The 18281-nt window shown below is 40.9% G+C and overlaps 4 protein-coding genes across 17 annotated transcripts in view; 2 read left to right on the top strand and 2 right to left on the bottom strand.

Annotated features, from left to right (window-relative positions):
* Positions 1-2549, top strand: part of LOC108616516 (uncharacterized) — a 69109-nt gene extending 66560 nt beyond the window's left edge. For all 9 annotated transcript variants that reach the window (XM_089464026.1, XM_089464030.1, XM_089464036.1 and 6 more), the window contains 2 exons: positions 97-108; positions 183-2549. In XM_089464026.1, the coding sequence (XP_089320152.1) occupies positions 97-108; positions 183-1344 (1174 nt within the window). In that variant the 3' untranslated portion in view covers positions 1345-2549. The remainder of the gene's footprint in view (positions 1-96; positions 109-182) is intronic.
* A 1215-nt stretch (positions 2550-3764) lies between these two features.
* Fip1 (Factor interacting with poly(A) polymerase 1) lies at positions 3765-6492 on the bottom strand. The gene is made up of 4 exons (XM_018019421.2): positions 4936-6492; positions 4821-4865; positions 4608-4759; positions 3765-4519 (listed from the first exon to the last, which is right to left on the bottom strand). The coding sequence occupies exons 1-4, from the start codon at positions 6338-6340 to the stop codon at positions 4016-4018; spliced, it is 2106 nt and encodes a 701-aa protein (XP_017874910.1). The 5' UTR covers positions 6341-6492; the 3' UTR covers positions 3765-4015.
* A 203-nt stretch (positions 6493-6695) lies between these two features.
* Positions 6696-8451, bottom strand: Hr83 (nuclear hormone receptor 83). The gene is made up of 2 exons (XM_018019424.2): positions 7003-8451; positions 6696-6940 (listed from the first exon to the last, which is right to left on the bottom strand). Exons 1-2 carry the CDS (start codon positions 7622-7624, stop codon positions 6729-6731), a joined length of 834 nt encoding a protein of 277 aa, XP_017874913.1. The 5' UTR covers positions 7625-8451; the 3' UTR covers positions 6696-6728.
* Positions 8452-8552: 101 nt separating this feature from the next.
* Positions 8553-17842, top strand: Pak (serine/threonine-protein kinase PAK 3-like protein). 6 transcript variants are annotated; one of them, XM_018019419.2, is made up of 8 exons: positions 8553-8690; positions 12315-12544; positions 12615-12769; positions 13952-14117; positions 14193-14804; positions 15351-16609; positions 16673-16891; positions 16958-17842. In XM_018019419.2, exons 2-8 carry the CDS (start codon positions 12382-12384, stop codon positions 17039-17041), a joined length of 2658 nt encoding a protein of 885 aa, XP_017874908.1. In that variant the 5' UTR covers positions 8553-8690; positions 12315-12381; the 3' UTR covers positions 17042-17842. The 6 variants fall into 6 exon arrangements, with proteins under 6 accessions (XP_017874908.1, XP_017874907.1, XP_089318553.1 ...); XM_018019418.2 differs by having other exon boundaries at positions 8625-9083; XM_089462427.1 differs by having other exon boundaries at positions 8625-8935.
* Positions 17843-18281: the final 439 nt, after the last annotated feature.

An 18281-nucleotide genomic window follows, 5' to 3' on the forward strand; every position in this document is an offset into this window, starting at 1 on the left:
ACTTACAAAATGTTATTTTCAAATGATATTTGAACTATGCAAAACAATTTATTAATTATGCACAATAATTTATTTAAATGAATTGCCTAACCTCAGGGAGTCGCATGGGTAGGTGAACTTTATTTATCATTTTATTTACTCTGCTCATTTTAGATAACATAAATCATATATTTCGATCACAGATTGGACGAATCACTAATACGCAACTCGATTACGCTGAAGGCGCAGGCGAACAAGTCGAGAACCAGCACGAATCCGTCATCGTCGCAGAGCTCGTCGCTGGCTGGTGAAACAGTCGAGGTGAAGGTGGAGATAACGCCACCCTCCAACACCGACTTGGGCTCCAGTGTGTTGCCCAACTCCTATTCGCTGGACTCGACCTCAACGAACACCATTAGTCCCAATACGACGCTGTGTCCGGAGTTTCCCAATAAGACGCCCAGCAGCACAAGTCCGCAGTCGCGCAAGCTGTCGGAGCTGACGCCGGATAGTCTGCTGAATCCCAACAGCTTTAATCGCTTGCCCAGCTCTACGGGCGGCTCTAGCTCCCGGCTATACAAGAAGATTGAGGAAATGATGGATCTCAGCTCACCGTATAATCATTACAAGTGTCTCAGTCCCAGCGAGAGCAACCTGACCCAGTTCTATGATGGCAAATATATGTACGGGAATTCAGGTGGCGGCAGTGCGGCGGGAAACAATGGGCCTGGCAGTGGGGGCTGCTCCGTTAGCGGCAGCACCTCCAAGTTTGACAGCAAGCCCGGCTCCAGCCGCCTGCTGCGTCGTCAGTTCAGTCTGGACCGGGACGATCAGCAGTCCAAAGTGGAGCAGCAGCACCAGCACTCCCTGCAGGCAAGCAACTATGCGGCCCTGATGAATGCCAGCAAGAACTCCATGCTCGATATACCGATGCTGCACGACACATCCCGCAGTCCCAAAGGCACTTTGACGCGTGCGCACAAACAAAACTCGACATCCATAGCACAGGACTTGGAGAAGATCGAGGAGATACCGCTGTCGCCGGCCTCCTCCCAGCATCACAGCAGCCTAGATAGCAATCTGAATCGTAGTCCACCCTCCACGCTGGAGGCTCAACCACCCCCAGCGAAAGCTATGCCCGCCTCTGGTGCCCCGCTCAGTCCGCCGTTGTCCTCAGCGCCGACCTCGCCGGCGCCGTCGCGCACGCTCAACGGCTTTGATGCGCATAGACGATCGAACAAGAATAACAACAACAACAGCAGCAGCATCAGAAGCGAGAGCGCCGACAGCCCCCATCCGGCACGGGAGAGCAACATGGCCAGCCCCGAGATAGTCCTGAACGTGGAGCAACTGCTCAGCAGATAGGACACGATTTAGGCAAATGAGCCGGGGTAACTTAAAAAGCTTTATATCTGAGGTCATCATCGAGTAAGAGAATATCCGAGAATTTTTAGCGTTGTGATGTGCAAAGTGAAGTACCTCAAAGCATGCAAACTTGGTTCCAGCTGCGAAATGAAAGTACAACTTAGTTGATGATTAGTAATGTCCATCGATCGAATGAATCTATTCGAGCCGGCTTCTCACACTAGTCAGCGTCAATCTTAGCCAATTAACGAGATACTCCCGTCTAGCTTTATTTTCGAATGGTTCGCACAGTGGACTAAAAGTAAAAGGTAGCCTTAACTAGGACTTTACCCAAATTGATACTTGAATTTCAATTTGAATTGAATTGGAATTAAAATGATTAGAAAACAAAGAATATTATTACAACTTAGTGAGATCTGCTATGCCCCCATTTGTATGTGCTTAGTATGCTAAGAGAAATGGGATGATGCCCACGATTAAGTGTTAATCCATTTTTATAAAAACCTAATCAAAATTACAATTAACTGCATGCAACTTCAGAACTGACAACACCTTAATGATCGTAATCTAGATACTATGTATATCTGAGCTAAATTGTTGGGCTGATTCTTCCATCTATCATACGTGTGTTTTCAATTCGAAATGAAGTTCCTTTCATATATAAATACATATTCTACTATGTAAATACCGTTAATACTGTTTAGCCATTTAAGAATCGTTTTGATGGCAAAACCAAATATCAAATAAGTATTATAACTATACGTGAATTTAGTTTTCTAAAGACAATCGTTATTAATTTTATAATAAAAACAAAACAAACAAAAAAAAAATACGAAGAGAAAAATTCAGAAGAAACGCAAAATTTTGACAAGTGCAAACTTGTATACCCTTGTAGAAGAAAAACAAGAGCTTTTGCTGATAATTTCCCATATAGAAATAAGCCCCCATTCATCCGGTAAAACTGTAGGATATATCCGATGTTGAGGTAACTTTTCTATTGGAACACTTGTAAAACTGAAATATGAAATTAGATAAGAAATATACAAAATATAACTATCAATTGGAGGTGTCTGTAAATCGGAATCCAAAACTAATATAATATCTACAAGGGTATAAACAAAAAAAAAATAATAATAACTCTAACAATGCGGAAACGGTACGCGAAATATTTATTGATCCATTAGTTGATCGTATTATATGTATAAGAAATTTGTAGCAGCTATATATGGTAGACTAGTCGGATTGTAAACTACTCATCCTATGTGTCAAGTATTAATTACCATAAATAAATATCTATATTGAGCAAATGAAGTTTATAAATAAAAAATAAATAAAAATATCAGTTATTGAATGTAAGTCCATAGCTAATTCTACCAGAATATAATTCAATTCGAAATCAAACCCACTAATGCAAACCGTTTTTATAAAATATATAGGCTCTAAGATAAAACAAATAAACTAACCGAATTTTATTGCGAATATTTTATTGATTTATTTCTGTTTATAGTTTATAAACCACTTTGCGAATTTTCAATTAAATCCATTTCATATTAACAAAATAAACCCATTGTCAATTATGTCAAAGCTTCACAAAGACATTATTAATCCATGTTTTACCCTATAATTTCTTTTCCCATTGATTTCGGAATGTTTATTACGTTTGAATCAAGCGAATAATTTTGCGGCTGTGCGCGTTTCATCATTGTTATTAATTATTAAATACTTACCTTTAAAGTTGACATAACTATTTATAAACGGCGTAAATCCAAAATAAAATTATATATTAATAAATGGAACAATGATATTGTTTCATTATATTTATGGGAATCCGGATATAAAGCATAAGCCATTTGTCATATGCGAAATCCTAAGTAACTCTATTTCAATCATGCCTTAAGTATCAACTAAATCTAAACTTTTGAACGAGGTTACGATGGTCACAAATAGTTTGTTAATTAACTTTCCACATTTAGATTTTGATGTAGGCTTCTGAATAAAAATGAACAGCTGGTTCATTCATCTATGAAATATCGACCAAAATGCTGAACACATCGAACAAGATTTAAAGCTTAGGTAAGATAAGTTTATACTAATTTATGATGTTTGATAGAAGTGTTAGTTATACAAGCCGATATATTGAGCATAGAGTTCATTGGAACCACAAGACAAGATAATGATGATGATGCGATTAATGATGGGCTGGAAAATGCATGGAAAAGTAACATTGTTTTAGGTCCGCGAATACAATCCTTAATTGATAAAGTATGTTGCTAAGCTATCCAACGAATATATGATTTTAAGTCGCAGGCTTTTCTATATCTGTAGTATCTTAGCAAAAGGATATGATCCTTGTATGACTTTGCAAAAGCCTTCTACATATTTCCTCTACTGCATATTTAAATTATATATATAGACAAAAATTTCAACGGCAATGGAAATTATTATTATGAGCCAACAATTCTGAAAGCGTTTACTAAATTGACATGACAGCTTCACACTTTGCTTAAGTTGTAGGTGTTTATTGGAAGTGATTTCTCTTTTAGCGGTATGGTTTGCATTTCTTTTTTTTTTTTTTTTTTTTTTTTTTTTGTATTTGTTTTGTTTGTGTTTTTTAATGCGTGGCAGCTCAAGGAGCGGCCTGCTCGTCTTCCATATAGTACCTAAATAAATGCTATTCCTCCTCTTCTTTCTCTTTACGATGTGATTTCTTCTTATCGGTTCGACTGGACGAACCGGAACTTGTTGAGCTGCTTTGTTTACTGCTGCGCTCGCTGCGATCTTTTTCGCGTGATTTGGATTTCCGACGACTGGATTTGTCGCGTGATCGCGAGCGTCCGTCACGTCTTGAGCTTTCTTTTTCTTTGTCCTTGTCCTTATCCTTATCCTTGTCCTTCTCTTTGTCTTTGTCCTTGTCCTTCTCCTTGTCTTTATCCTTATCACGCGAGCGCGCCTTTTCACGATTGCTTCGCTCCCTATCGCGCTCCTTATGCTCACGCTCCTTACGCTTCTCCTCCTTGAGTATGTGCAAATAATCCTCAAAGTACTCCTCGCGATATGCCGAATCCAGTGCCCGGTAACGTGGATCAGCTTCGAATTTTTTCTTAATATCATACCAACGCGTATGACGCTCGATATCGTGCCGCTCACGTAACATGTCCAGAAAATCTTTGCGTAGCTAAAAATATTTAAACACAATTGAACACAAATGGATAGTATAGGAGGTTAATGTGTTTTATTTCTTTCAATAGTTAATCAAATCTTACCTGTTCTTTCTTTAGCTGCTTGTCCTTTTCGCGCCGCCGTCTATCACGGTCATCCTCGTAGCCATCCGATCTGCGATCTGATGACGATGGCATATTGGTGGTGCTGCCGTTGCCGCCATTACCTCCCATAGGCATCCTCTGGGAGCCCATGTCTGCAAGTAAAGGTGCAATGATAAAATGGAATACGAGGAACGCATCATTGTGAGCACTTACTCAGGTTGGGCGGCATGCGCAGTATGCCAGGCGGCGGACCCATACCTGAATTGAGAAGATATGGAAATATATAATTCTTGCATTGAGTTTATATAGAGGAAAGTGCAACGCTTACCCATGTGTGGCATTCGCATATTGGGTGGCATCATGCCGGGCGGCGCATGCTGTCCCCGCAGCTGTGGTGGCGGTCCGCTCATCTGGGGTGGTGGTACATTCATTTGTGGCGGCATACCCGCTGGCCCGCCCAATTGGGGCGGCTGCTGTTGCTGCTGAGAGGGATGGTGAGCGGGGCCAGGTGTTAGCTCCTTAATGCCAGTGGGCACCCAGCCGGCATTATCGTTGCCCCATTGTGATTCCTGAGTGGGCTCATAGCCATAGTCAAACGGTTCCGGCTCATGGAAGAAGGGCTCATCGGAAGCACCAGGTGGGGGGAAATTTGGTGCCATCGGTCCTAGACCGCCGCGCGAATACTCACGACATTCTGCCGTCATCACCTGTATCGCATTCTCTTTGACGCCTCCTGTGGTGGATATAGGACGCGGCGGGCGCGCCATCATTCCCATGCCTGGGCGCGGCTGATGCTGCATCATGGGCGGCATGCCTGGCGGCGGCATTTGCATTGGTCCATCACCAAGCGCCACCATGGGCTGGTGATGATGCATGGGTCCGCCCATGCCCATGGGAACGTTCATATTGGCCGTGCTGCCACCTTCCGGCATGGCCATCGACGTGGCACTCTGATTCACATTTTGAGTAAGACTGGCCAGGCCCACGCCGCTCTCAGCCACACGAAACCGTTTCTGGCGCTCACAATACGCACGCCATGTTTCCTCGTTGAAACCATAGTTAAAGTAATCGGTAATATCAGCACCGGGTTTGCGCCAGGGCTTCTCCTCCAGCGAGTCAATGCTAAACTCATGCACGGCCACGCCGTTAATGGTCCCAGCGCCCTCGAAATCCTCGATGCTAAACTTGCCGGCCTGCGCTGTGGGCTTGGCTTTGTCCGCCGCTGTGGCGCCTGCTAGCAAATTTGGTCGCTGTTTGATATTGTAGGTGCTGGGCGCCGATTTAATGTCGCCAATGACAACATTGATATCATCATCTGAGTCGTCATCGTCATCATCATCGGAGCCAGAGCCATTGCGCTCTTTTCGCGATGCTTGTCCAGATGCACCAGCCGGCAACTCCGTCATATCAGTGTCTTCCCCTTGCGAGCCGGCATCGTCCAAGCTGCTGCCGCTAGGTTCTGCTGCTCGCGCATTGCTAGCCATTGTGTCCGGCAACGCTTCTTCATCTTCTTCCATTTCCTTGGCGGGATCCTCGAAATCGGCATATTCGAGCAGCTCCTCCTTGGGAAAGGCGGGCAATGGGCAACCAGCTCCTGGCTTCTCGCCGGTCACTGCGGCAAGTGCCTCGTGCTCCGCCGCCAATGCATCGCTGCCGTTTGATACTTCGTTGGTCGTTGAGTCTGTATTCGATGTGCCATACAACCAGCTATCCTCATTAGTGTCATCTGCCATATTTGTGTTAGGTTTTGAGCGCGGCCACGAGTTTATTTAATTAATAAATGCACCGAAAGCCGAACGCTTAACTCAGGTAAACACTGTTTGATAAACTACAACCACTTATTCAGCATAAAACGTTTTGCGTATTTCGGTCACACTGGCACAGTGAAAACTAGCTGTGTTTCATTGTCACAACGTTGCGCTGTAGAATTAATGAAAATGGAACACACACGAAGCAGCTGTTAATGCCGCGCATAATTTAAAGTAACTAATTTAAGTAATTTCTATATTTAAAAATTTTTTTTCTTATTAATTTAAGATGAATTGTGAATTCATTATACATATTTGTATTTTTGTTTCTAATATGGCAATAATTAATAATAAAATAATTCTATTTTAGAGTTTAAAGTGTTTTCAATATATCCCGAACAACGTTACGGAACATACAAGAGAGGGCACAGTCGTATCGCTGCAGACTTAGTTGACGTAATCCAAGCAGTAGCTGACCAAAGCGCAGCCAGTGGGATCTATGTAGAGTGTAGCGAGCCAAGGAGCAAAGTGCACCATTCGAGTATGTCTCTAAGATCAGCGCATAGTCGGCATTTAAAGCCAATTCTAGAAAGAATATGATTAGGATAAACGATGGATACTTCTTAGTCTGTAAATCTCGAACACACCTTTACGGCACAAAATTAAAGTTTCCAGAAAGTTAAGTTCCATGAGATCGGCTCGCAATTGTTGGGCCTCCGATAGCATAAGCTTAAGCTGCATATCACCACAGCTCTCGATCATGGCACTGATATCCAAAGACCAGTGCGAGGCACGCAATATGAAGCACTCGCTCCAGACCACCTGCAGAATAGCATCCTGCTGGGCGCGTGCCACCAGGCGAAACTGTTCGTTGAGCTTTGCTTGGCGTAGACATGTGACCAGTATCTGGGCGAGAATCTGAAAGTGCACCGTCGGAGCAGGTGGCGACGGCGGCGATGGAGGCGTCTGAGCCAATAGACGTTGACTGCTCTGCGCCTGTTGACTTCGTGGACCACGCTCCTCCTGCACGGCCGCAATATTCATGCCCACGGCAAGGCAGCGCTGAAAGCGGCACGAGGGACACCAGTTACGACGCGCCTTGTCCACTACACAGTTGCCCTTAACGGCAATGCAGGCATAGTGACTGCCTTTCCTTACGCTGCGCTTGAAGAAGCAGGAACAGCCGTCGCAGCACGAGACTCCATAATGCTTGCCAGAGCTCTGATCGCCGCACACTTGGCAGGCATTATATAGCGTTACAAGGGACATGGACAAGGCAGCTACTGCGAGTCGACTATGCCAGGTTGGCCATGTTATTGGCAGTTTTATATGGCTCGATATAGTTGGGCGAGTACAAATGATATGCAAATCAAAGACACTTCACTCGAACATGATTCGAGGATTTTTTTATTTATATTAAGAGACTACACAGGATAAGCTGGAAGTTCGCCAGAAAGGGGGGCGTAACATGTCAAAAGTGACAATCATTGCCACGGACTAACACGGGCGCGTTAACAATTTGTAAACAATTATTGTTGTGCTCTATGATTGGTCAGAAGTGTCATCCAAAGTGCTTTTAACTGACGTTTTGTGTAAATAGAAGGACGAGTCCAAAGTCCAAGCCATAACAATTAGGGGTTGTGAACGTATTCGAATTAAAGAGGCAGAGAGCAGATGATGATCGTATTAAAACATATTAGTCTAACAATTTTTAGTACTTTAATTTACTTTTTTCACCCAACTTTCATTATTTATTATTATTATAATTTATAAAATCATTGAAATACAATTCGCAATTAAATATGTACAATTTAATTTAGTGTAAGACTTTATTGGTATAAAGTACACATTTTACCCTGTATCTCTCTCTGCAATTCTCTTATCAATTAAACAAAAACAAAAAAGAAAAAGTGCAATGCCAATTTTTTGTATTTTAATGAAAGTTCAAATTATCAGTTATTACACTTATCGATTGTTGTATGCAATCGATAAAAAAATTCTTTTAACAGAGCTTCTACAGTTTATGTTAAGTCCGCATACCAGCTGTTTGAACTTGTTTACTTGCGTAGCAAAGCTAATTGGCAACTATTACATTTTAAACATTTACATCACAAGAAGTTTTTCATATTAAATTAAGTTATATTAAAACAAGTATCAGCTGTTCTCAAATGTCTTATTTTTTGTTGTTAGCAATATAAAGTATATTAAGGGTTGCTCTTGTATGTTATAAAAGCGTATTTTTATGGGGTATTTTGTCGCCAACTTGTTCCGGTCACACTATTTACATGTGTCATGTTTTTTGTATTTATTACAAGAAACGTTTTTAAAATAAAATGTAAGCTTTTATATTACAAATAAGCGTGAAAGTCGCGCGCATTCAAGTTAAACATATACACGGTCATAAATCACTGCGAGTGCATATTGAATTGTTCGGTCTGGTTTTGCATCGCCTGCAGCCGCTGCGGTATTCTTTGCAGTCGGCCATTTAAATCAAGAAACTACAACTATAAGTGAAAACGGGAAAAGACGCGTCGCGACCTGCTATATAAACGCCCAGCAAATGTGCAATGAAGTGTTGAAGTGAGCTTGAAGACACACAAAAAGAAAAATATATATACATATATATAAGGAGGTACCTGCGTACAATTACAAATAGAGGCTCCAAGCGCTGCACGTTTGGAAGTTGACGTCGCGACGTCGCATACAGGGTGTTGTAATACACATACCTGTGAGTTTTTGTTATTGCTTTAAGTTTCATTCATTAAAACTGCAAGCGTTGCATCAAATTCCAATATGTGCCGAGCAGCGAACAACATGCAGCTGTTTGGCAACACCTAAACAGGCGCTCACACACACACACAAACACATGCACACATGTGGATTGATTTTTCCAACATTACAATTGCCTTTGTATATGTGCGTGTGTGTCAGGAAAGCTGCCAATGTTTTTTTTTTTTTTTGGTTTGGATTATATGCGATTAACTGCAGTCGCTCCTGCTGTTCCATTTCTATTTTGGTGTAAAAATAAACTGCATTCATAATGTATGCACCTCTAAAAAAAAATGTCAACAAGCCTATATACAGGGTGCCGCTAACACCATCTCCATCTTCCCCAACAACCCCCCACCCCTGATGCACGTGTTGTGTGAAGCGCCAGCAATGCAAACAACTAAAATAACAACGAGAACAAGCAAAACGTGCTAAAGCGCAGCAAATAAAACGACATTTACATGCATGCATTCAAACATTGAAACATACATACAATGCACACATACGTACATATGTATGTATATTTCTATGTAGAAAGGTATTTGTATGTAATAATTATATTACTAGACTGGCCACACTTTGCAGTCAATTTAGCATTAAACGGTTAGCGGCCTCTGCGTTAACGGCATATGCCCATAAATATATTTGCTTAGCCCGGCCATGTAAAAGGTAAAACGGAAAACAAACCGCCAACTGCCGACTGAATGGAAGGGGACACAAATGGAAATAGTAGAAGACACATTTCCGTCCGGTAGCGAACAAACCAAAATAGACAACGCATAGTGCTTCCGACTTGTTATCAACCGAACACAAATTAATGTTCATTATTACAATTTTAAATTCTATTTAGTTTTTTTAATAATTTATGATTCAGATACAATATATAGTATTATTAAGTTAAAATTGCATTACCTATATAAATATTATAATTAATGCAATTTTTATTTCATTAATAAAACAGCACCAAAAACTCCAGCCATCCCTCGCAATATAGCCAATAATAGCTTAATTAAAGTTCTGTTCGCTTGCTCCACTGTGCATCACTTACGTAGTCGTCTTTGCTGTTGCCATACGCGCCTATATATATATGTACATATATGTGTGTATGTATGCGTGTGTGTTTGTGCTTGTGGCTTCTCTCAGCACTTGGTGGCATGGTACTCAATGCACTTGCAGTTGCTTTTGCTGTTGCTGTTGCCGTTGCTGTTATTTCTTCTTTTTATTGCAACATGCACCTAAGTATGTATGTCTGTGTTTGGGCCACTTGACCAGGCGCAGGGAGAATGGGTCGTCTGCCATTCTAAACACTAATCTGAATGCCGCAAGTGTTGCCGAGTTTCCTGTGGCGCTGCCGCTCATTAGGGTATAATTTGCATTAGCTGCAACGCAGCAAAAACCCATCGCCAGCCACATACAAGGCCTCGTTCATATATGGATAGGTCTATATGTTTATGTACATATAAATATAACTTATTGATTTTACTTGAACTTCAACTAACTAAGAAACACACCTAACTTTCGAAAAAACCCGTCTGAAGATACCTTATGTGCAATCTTAAGTGCAAAGTTGATGACATTTGCCTATTGTCTAACGTATAGCCGTATCGGATATGTGTATATTCATTCATACACCCTCGTTCCCCATTCAAGAGAGGGCATTAAAGCTCGAAGCACAAGAACAACACATAAAAGTTAACCCAGTTCTTGGCGCCCACTCACTGCACTCAAGAGGCGTTTGGAGTAGCCGAAACTGTGGGGAAGAAACGAAAACCAATTTTTACCTATCGTCTATGTTCGTCATCAGTGAGCACTTGATATTGGGCAGACAGCCAACAAACATACAAATAGACATATAACAAAAACCAAAAAAAGCAACAAAAACAAAAAAAAGAAAAATGTTTGCTTATAATTTTCACACCCAGTGCCACATAATGCATGGTTGTTATTGTAGTATTTGCTGTTGCTGCTGCCTGCATTGACTTTTGACGCTTGACGTTGATAAATGAATCATAAAAGCAGCGCAGTCAACGCCACCGGCAAAACGCACAGACATGGAAATAGAAGAAAAATAAAATGAGAGTGAGAGTGAGAGCGAGAGCGAGAGATAAAGATAGAGAGCTTATACGCTCTGTGGTATATGTTTTGTTGCTAGTTTGCTTTGCTAATTATTTATTTATTAACCTCTCTTAAATATTTAAAATTCAGCTGTTGTTTTATTAACGTGCTAATCGATAACAGCTGTGACTCTTGTTATCGCAAATTTTGAGTGCAAGCTCGTGTCCAATGTTTCTCCCATGCTGGCGCCCACGATCTTTGGCGCTCTCTCTCTCTCTCTCTGTCTCTCACCCACACACACACATAAACTCTATGTTTCAGAATTGTAGTTGTAGTTTTCTGCTGTTGCTGCCGCCGCTGCTGCTGCTGCTGCTGCTGCTGCTGGCACTGCTGCCGGGCAGTGGCAGTGACACTCAAAGTGAGTCCGAGCCGCGCAACTGCCAGAGTCAGTTCGTATGTTGGCCCATATTGATATTAATTGTTGTTGTAGTTGTTGTTGCAGCAAATATATAATATACATCTATATGTATATGTATATATAAATATATACAAATTGTGTGGGTGCTCTAACCGCTTTAAAAACAAAAACAATTTTTTTTTGTGTGCCAAAATGAAAAGAAAAAAAGTTTTTTTTAATTAAGAACACACAATTTTTAAAGTGATTTTGCAGATAATCATAAAAAGAAGACAAACAAAAATTGAATAGAAATAAGCGGAATTTACTGAAACAAGTCGTCATCTATATAATCTTACAAACATACATATATAAATATTCTTATATACGTATGCATATGTATTTATATGATATTTTATACACATATTTAGCTAGATTTTTGCCGTGTGTTTTTTTTATGGTAAAGCCAAAGTTGTATGACGCGACTGCAAAAATAAAGTAGATATATACATACATACATACATATGTATAGTATAAGCACAAAAAAATATATAAACCAAGAACTAAAGAAGCAGTAAAAAGTCAAGTTAGATAAGAATTGTTGTAGATAAAGGCCTTGTCCCTGCCCTTGCTCTGACGCATGCTCCAATGACTGAAGAGTATTTGCTGCTACCAACGATTGCATTTAAGCATTGCCTATCGATTATAATTAATATTAATGTTACTATTATTTTGTTGCAGCTGTTTTGCTATAGCTTGAAACGGAACCCAGGTGTTTGTTTGTTAGCGGGCAGAACGAGCAGAACAGATGTCTAGCGAAGAGGATAAACCACCGGCGCCGCCAGTCCGTCTAACCAGTAATCGTGGCGGCGGCGTTGGCATCGAACGTGTTCCCATTCCCGGCAGTGGAACTGGCGGCATTGGTGGCGTCGGCGATGCGCCTCCAGTTGATATGCGGCCATTGCCAAAAGGTAAGTTAGTTCAGAATGTGGATGCCATTGGTGCGGTCAACAATATATTATTCTTTGCTTTCACTTAAAGAGCCCGACGATGCGGACCGCAAAAAGAAGACACTGAAAAACAAGATAAAAGGCTCCAAGCCGTCGCACATGGATTCCAAACCAAATATCTCGTATCCCACTAACTTCGAGCACACAGTCCACGTGGGCTTCGATGCAGTCACCGGCGAATTTACGGTAAGGCCTTCTACAGCTTCGCGATTATTTTGTTTAAGTATTAAAATACTTTCTTATGGCTTGCATTTTGGCTTCGCAATTATTTTGTTTTCTAGCCAAAGCGATGCGATCCAATCAATTGCCAATAACTTTTGTGTTTTGCCAGTTCCATATGAACACAAATATTTTTAAACACACACTGAAACCCATCATATAAATATCAATGGAAATAAAATAAATTGAAATCAACCAAGACGATTGAAAGTTACCTCAAATTTGGCTTATTCGTCTGAATAGTGCACATAGAGGTTTATTAATTATGACTATCTACTTACTGTTTTCACCTTTTAGGACGAGACTATTAGCGTATGAGTACTCAATTTATATTAATCTATTCGATTCTCTATGAGTGTGTATAATGTTTCAAAGGAGTTTTTCACTCTTGTGAGGCTCTTTTCTCATGATCGTTTTGTGAATTCCTTGCGATTTCTAAATTCTCAATCAATAATCATTAGAAGCATTACTGTTCAAGCTTTATTAAAAAGAAATAAAAGAATCATTTCGAACAGCATTGCTTTACTATCGACCTTGCCTCGTTATCCAGAGAAACAGTTTCAATCATTCAGATGCGTATGATTTTGTGCATTAATTTTGCTGTTAACCCTTTTTAAATACTCAATAGTACACATTATGTTTCTCTCTTTTGTGAGATATGCTCTATACCAATTTTGAATTATTCATTATTATTTCAAGCTGCCAATGAAAGTAAGTAAATATATCGTTCAGGCAACGGAACTTGCCTTCATCAGTTTTTTTAGCGAAATTCCAATCATCTGTTGTTTGTGTCTCCCCATATGTTTGTTTTGAGATCGGCTCTTCCATAGTTCTCATTTTATTACGATTCTTACTGTAAACGTGTTCTCTACTCTACACTACACCAAATCCAAGTACCACACTAAACTTTTACCGATGGCTGAGCTTAATTATTGTAGTATAAATATTTAATATATTAATATATTAGTCGCCGGCTTCCTATTAATCCCAGACTTCATTGGACAAATATATATATATATATATAATCCAGCTTTCCCCTGCTGCTCTCTCTCTTTCTCTCTTTATGTGTGAATGTGCCCATCCTAGCTGGGCCCTTTTTTATTATTCTTATGGAATATATAAACTAATTGAAGTTTCTACATATTACAGGGTATGCCGGAGGCATGGGCGCGACTTCTGATGAACTCCAACATCAGCAAACAGGAGCAGAAAAAGAATCCGCAAGCAGTGCTCGATGTGCTCAAATGGTTCGACAACACAACCAAACAGAGGCCAAGTTCAAAGTACATGACAAATGCTCTAACAACGCATTCAGGCAAGTGTTTATAGAGGCTTAAAGAGTGTACAATTTTCTAATGACAATTATTTTCCCTTTATCCACTGAATTTAGGATCTTCGCTGAGCCGCGTAAGCAGCAGTAGTCCCAGCAGCACGCCAACAGACTCGGAGCTGCATGGCTCGAACAGTGGCGGCAATTTAATTGGCGTACAGCTGGGTAGCATGACACTGGGTCCCAATGCCAACAACGTATCTGCAGCGGGTCAATTGCTAAGCAATCAATACCAACAGCAACAGCAGCACTTGCTGCAGCAGCAACAATTGCAGAACCATCAGCAGCAGTACCAGCAACAACACCAGCAGCTACACCAGCATCAGCATCACATTGGCCTAAGTCAATCGCATTCGTACAACTTTACTGGGCACACAGCCTCTACATCCACTTCGCAACATTCATCTGCCAATGAGAACGATATGTACGTTGATATGGGTGTCGCGCCGCAGCAACCACCACCACCGCCTGTGGCTTCTCGGCCGGAGCGCACGAAGTCAATCTATACGCGACCTATTGAGGAACTGCAGCCGGCGCCGTTGCCAGCGGCACCAGCAACGACACCCACAACGCCACTACAAAACCACAAAGCAACTACGGCCACGGTGGCTGCATCGCCCCTCATGCTTAACAATGCCACAACGACGCTGGACAAGAACAAGAACAATGCAAGTGAGTAGCTCGACAAGCGGAATCCTTAGCTGGCTGTTAAATTCAAAGTTTATCAAGCCCTTGCAGTGTCTACAAATTCGTTACTAACCCGTCTAACACGGTAGCTTATAAACAATTTCTAAAGCGTACCACATTTATTTTGGCTTCATTCGTACTTAAAAACTGTCCGAAATATCCAAATGTTGTATAACATCTCCATATCGATAGCAAAATATGATAAAAGCTAGCGTACAAATCTCGGCTGACAGCTGTTAAATCCTAGGCATTTATTTTATGTTCCATTGAGTTTCAAATGCTCTAATGTGCAGCTGATGATTTACTGCAAGGGTAACAAGCTGCTTCGGGGCAGTTCGAAGATGGTTTCAGTTCTCATGTTGTTGTTTTATTTGAAGTATTCAATGCATTGATGCGTAATGTGTACTGTTTAATGCTAATGTTATTGTCATTTTGTATCGCCTCTTCTGTGTTCTGTTCTGTTCTGTTCTGTTTTGACTCTGCTTTGAATTGCTGCTTAACAACCAAACAACCAAACAACTGCAACATCAGCAACAATTGCAACTGCGACGGCAGCGAGCAGCTCCACAGCGCCAACAGTAGCAGCAGAAGCTACAGCTACAGCAACAACAACAGCCATAGCAACAGCAGCAACAACAACAACAACAGATACAGAAGGCATTGAGGCATCAGCAGCAACAACAACAGTTGCTAATGCTCAAATTTTGTCTGTTTCGGCAAACGCTACTAATTGTCCTCCCACTACCACAATAAATGCAGCTGCTAGCAGAGAGGAGCAGCAGCTTATTGAGTGTATTGCGGCTGCAACAGCAGCAGCACTAACAACCGAAGCTACAGCTACAGCAACAACGACTAATCACCACTCTTCTGCTTCCTCCTTTTCATCACTCCCCTCGTTTCATGATGATGCGACGCCGCCGCTTACCGCCAACGCCTTGCCCTCAATACATTGTCCGACACCAACGTCTTCCACCCGCAATTCTGGCGCTGTCACCACGACCATACCAACTATTACGATGGTAACACCTGCAACACCTGCCACAGACCTGTACCACGATCCGACGGCCAACAATTTGAATGCTTCGTCTTTGGCAGCTACGCCTGCCGCGGGCACTCAAATTGCGGTGCCGCAGCAGGCAGCGGCTGCCACCACGACGACGACGACTACGACGAGAGCCGCTAACGCCAAGAAGAAGAAAATGTCTGACGAAGAAATACTTGAAAAGCTGCGCACCATTGTCTCTGTGGGCGATCCCAATCGCAAGTACACCAAAATGGAGAAAATTGGCCAAGGTGCATCGGGCACGGTGTACACGGCCATTGAGTCCTCAACGGGCATGGAGGTGGCCATCAAACAGATGAATTTGTCGCAGCAGCCCAAGAAGGAGCTGATCATCAATGAGATTTTAGTAATGCGAGAGAACAAACATCCGAATGTTGTCAACTACTTGGATAGTTATCTGGTATCGGAGGAGCTCTGGGTGGTTATGGAGTATTTGCCTGGCGGCTCCCTCACCGACGTTGTTACCGAGACCTGCATGGATGAGGGTCAAATTGCGGCCGTTTGCCGTGAGGTGTTGCAGGCGCTTGAGTTTCTGCACGCCAATCAGGTAATTCATCGCGATATTAAAAGTGATAACATACTGCTTGGCCTGGATGGCTCCGTCAAGCTGACTGATTTCGGTTTCTGTGCGCAAATCTCGCCGGAACAATCTAAACGCACAACTATGGTTGGCACACCCTATTGGATGGCCCCCGAAGTGGTTACACGCAAGCAGTACGGACCAAAGGTATTGTGTAGCACAACGGTTTAATAGCAAATGAAATGCAGTAATATATGCTCAATATTGCAGGTCGATCTATGGTCGCTAGGCATCATGGCTATTGAAATGGTCGAGGGTGAGCCACCGTATCTGAACGAGAATCCCCTAAAAGCCTTGTACCTCATTGCCACAAATGGCAAGCCGGAGATTAAGGAAAAAGACAAACTAACGGCTGCATTTCAAGATTTTCTAGATCAGTGTCTAGAAGTGGAAGTGGAGCGGCGCGCCAGCGCCATGGATCTGCTAAAGGTTTGACTACCTGACTGATCAATGGGATATGTATAGTGGAAATACTAAATCAATTTCAATTTACAGCATCCCTTCCTAAAATTGGCACGTCCATTGGCCAGTTTGACGCCTCTGATCATGGCCGCCAAAGAAGCGACCAAGGGCAACTGATTGACAACCAAAAAACAGCAACTTATTTAACCATTACTAATGAATTACTGTTACAACAAGCAACAGCAGCAGCGAGAACAACAACAATAGCAACAATTCATGCGTATGATGAACAGATGATAAATTATAAGTGTTTATGATTATTATGATTATTTATATAAACGTATTTATATACAAACACATATATACTTATTATACATATTATTAACTACTCGTAACAAACAAAAAATCAATGAGTAATTACAGCACACGTGTAGCCAAGTATGGGTAGTTGAATTCACGCGACAACACTTTGGGTTTCCAGTCTACTGCTGAATTTAACGAACAATTTTCTGCAAATTTCGATGATTTTCCAATGAAGAATAAGTTTTGCTAATGATTTGTTATACCAAATTATCGGGCATTTTAAATGCCCTAGAATTTATATGTTAATAATTGGACAAAAATTCATTCAACAAATTATATAAAATTATATTTTATAATTAATTGGCATTTGCATTTAAAAATCATATAAAACAAATAATATTGTAATACTTTATTATAACAATTGTATAAAAGAAGAAGAAAATCATTATGAATTCTATATTAGTTTTTCAATAATTTTCTATAAGAAACAACTGAGTAAAAGCAAACACACTTACGAAATTCTTGCGCAAAACGCTGTAACACTAACTTTAAACACTTAAGAGTATTATTTAACTGTTTCGTTTAAAAATTTTAGCTGCATTCAGTCAAAGTTTCAATTAGTTTTCGTAAACTGCTTTATTTAATAAAAACCTAAATATATATTTTTTATACATATGCGCTTGAAGCATATTTTTATTTTCAGGCATGTATTGTTTTATGTTTTCCACTTATACTGATGATTTGTTTTTATATATTGTTTATACGTTTTCATTTTTAGAAAGGATTTGTCTATGTTGTTACCAAAGATCTTACCATGCTTTGTCCCTCGCTCACCCACAGCAATAACCTTCGTTTTTGTACCAGGTCTCTATAAATATGAAATTGTAAATCCGAATGGCAATTTGTAATTGTAAAGTAGTTTTCCATGATATTAGAAGAGCCTATATTTTTCAAATACATGACAACACTGCAACATGGTTTATCATGATAACAGATTGTAGCAATTTATTGAATTATGATAGACTTAGAAAATAATAAACGATCCAACAAATTTGAGAGAAACCCTCTCAACTGTTCAAAAAATTGGGTATAGCAACTAAATATAACTAGCAAT

Source organism: Drosophila arizonae, chromosome 2 (genome assembly GCF_054131065.1).
Source record: "Drosophila arizonae isolate 15081-1271.41 chromosome 2, UAZ_ARI_1.0, whole genome shotgun sequence".
NCBI lineage: Eukaryota > Metazoa > Arthropoda > Insecta > Diptera > Drosophilidae > Drosophila > Drosophila arizonae.

Excerpts from the sequence above, each read along its gene's own strand:
- Pak (XM_018019419.2), top strand. The coding sequence starts at position 12,382 with ATGTCTAGCGAAGAGGATAAACCACCGGCGCCGCCAGTCCGTCTAACC. Across the intron at positions 14,805-15,350 it reads CAAGAACAAGAACAATGCAA|CAACAATTGCAACTGCGACG; the intron begins GTGAGTAGCTCG and ends CTGCAACATCAG. Across the intron at positions 16,892-16,957 it reads GCGCCATGGATCTGCTAAAG|CATCCCTTCCTAAAATTGGC; the intron begins GTTTGACTACCT and ends TTCAATTTACAG.
- Fip1 (XM_018019421.2), bottom strand. The coding sequence starts at position 6,340 with ATGGCAGATGACACTAATGAGGATAGCTGGTTGTATGGCACATCGAAT. Across the intron at positions 4,866-4,935 it reads TATGCGAATGCCACACATGG|GTATGGGTCCGCCGCCTGGC; the intron begins GTAAGCGTTGCA and ends TTCTCAATTCAG. Across the intron at positions 4,760-4,820 it reads GCGCATGCCGCCCAACCTGA|ACATGGGCTCCCAGAGGATG; the intron begins GTAAGTGCTCAC and ends CTTTACTTGCAG.
- Hr83 (XM_018019424.2), bottom strand. The coding sequence starts at position 7,624 with ATGTCCCTTGTAACGCTATATAATGCCTGCCAAGTGTGCGGCGATCAG. Across the intron at positions 6,941-7,002 it reads TTTAATTTTGTGCCGTAAAG|AATTGGCTTTAAATGCCGAC; the intron begins GTGTGTTCGAGA and ends TATTCTTTCTAG.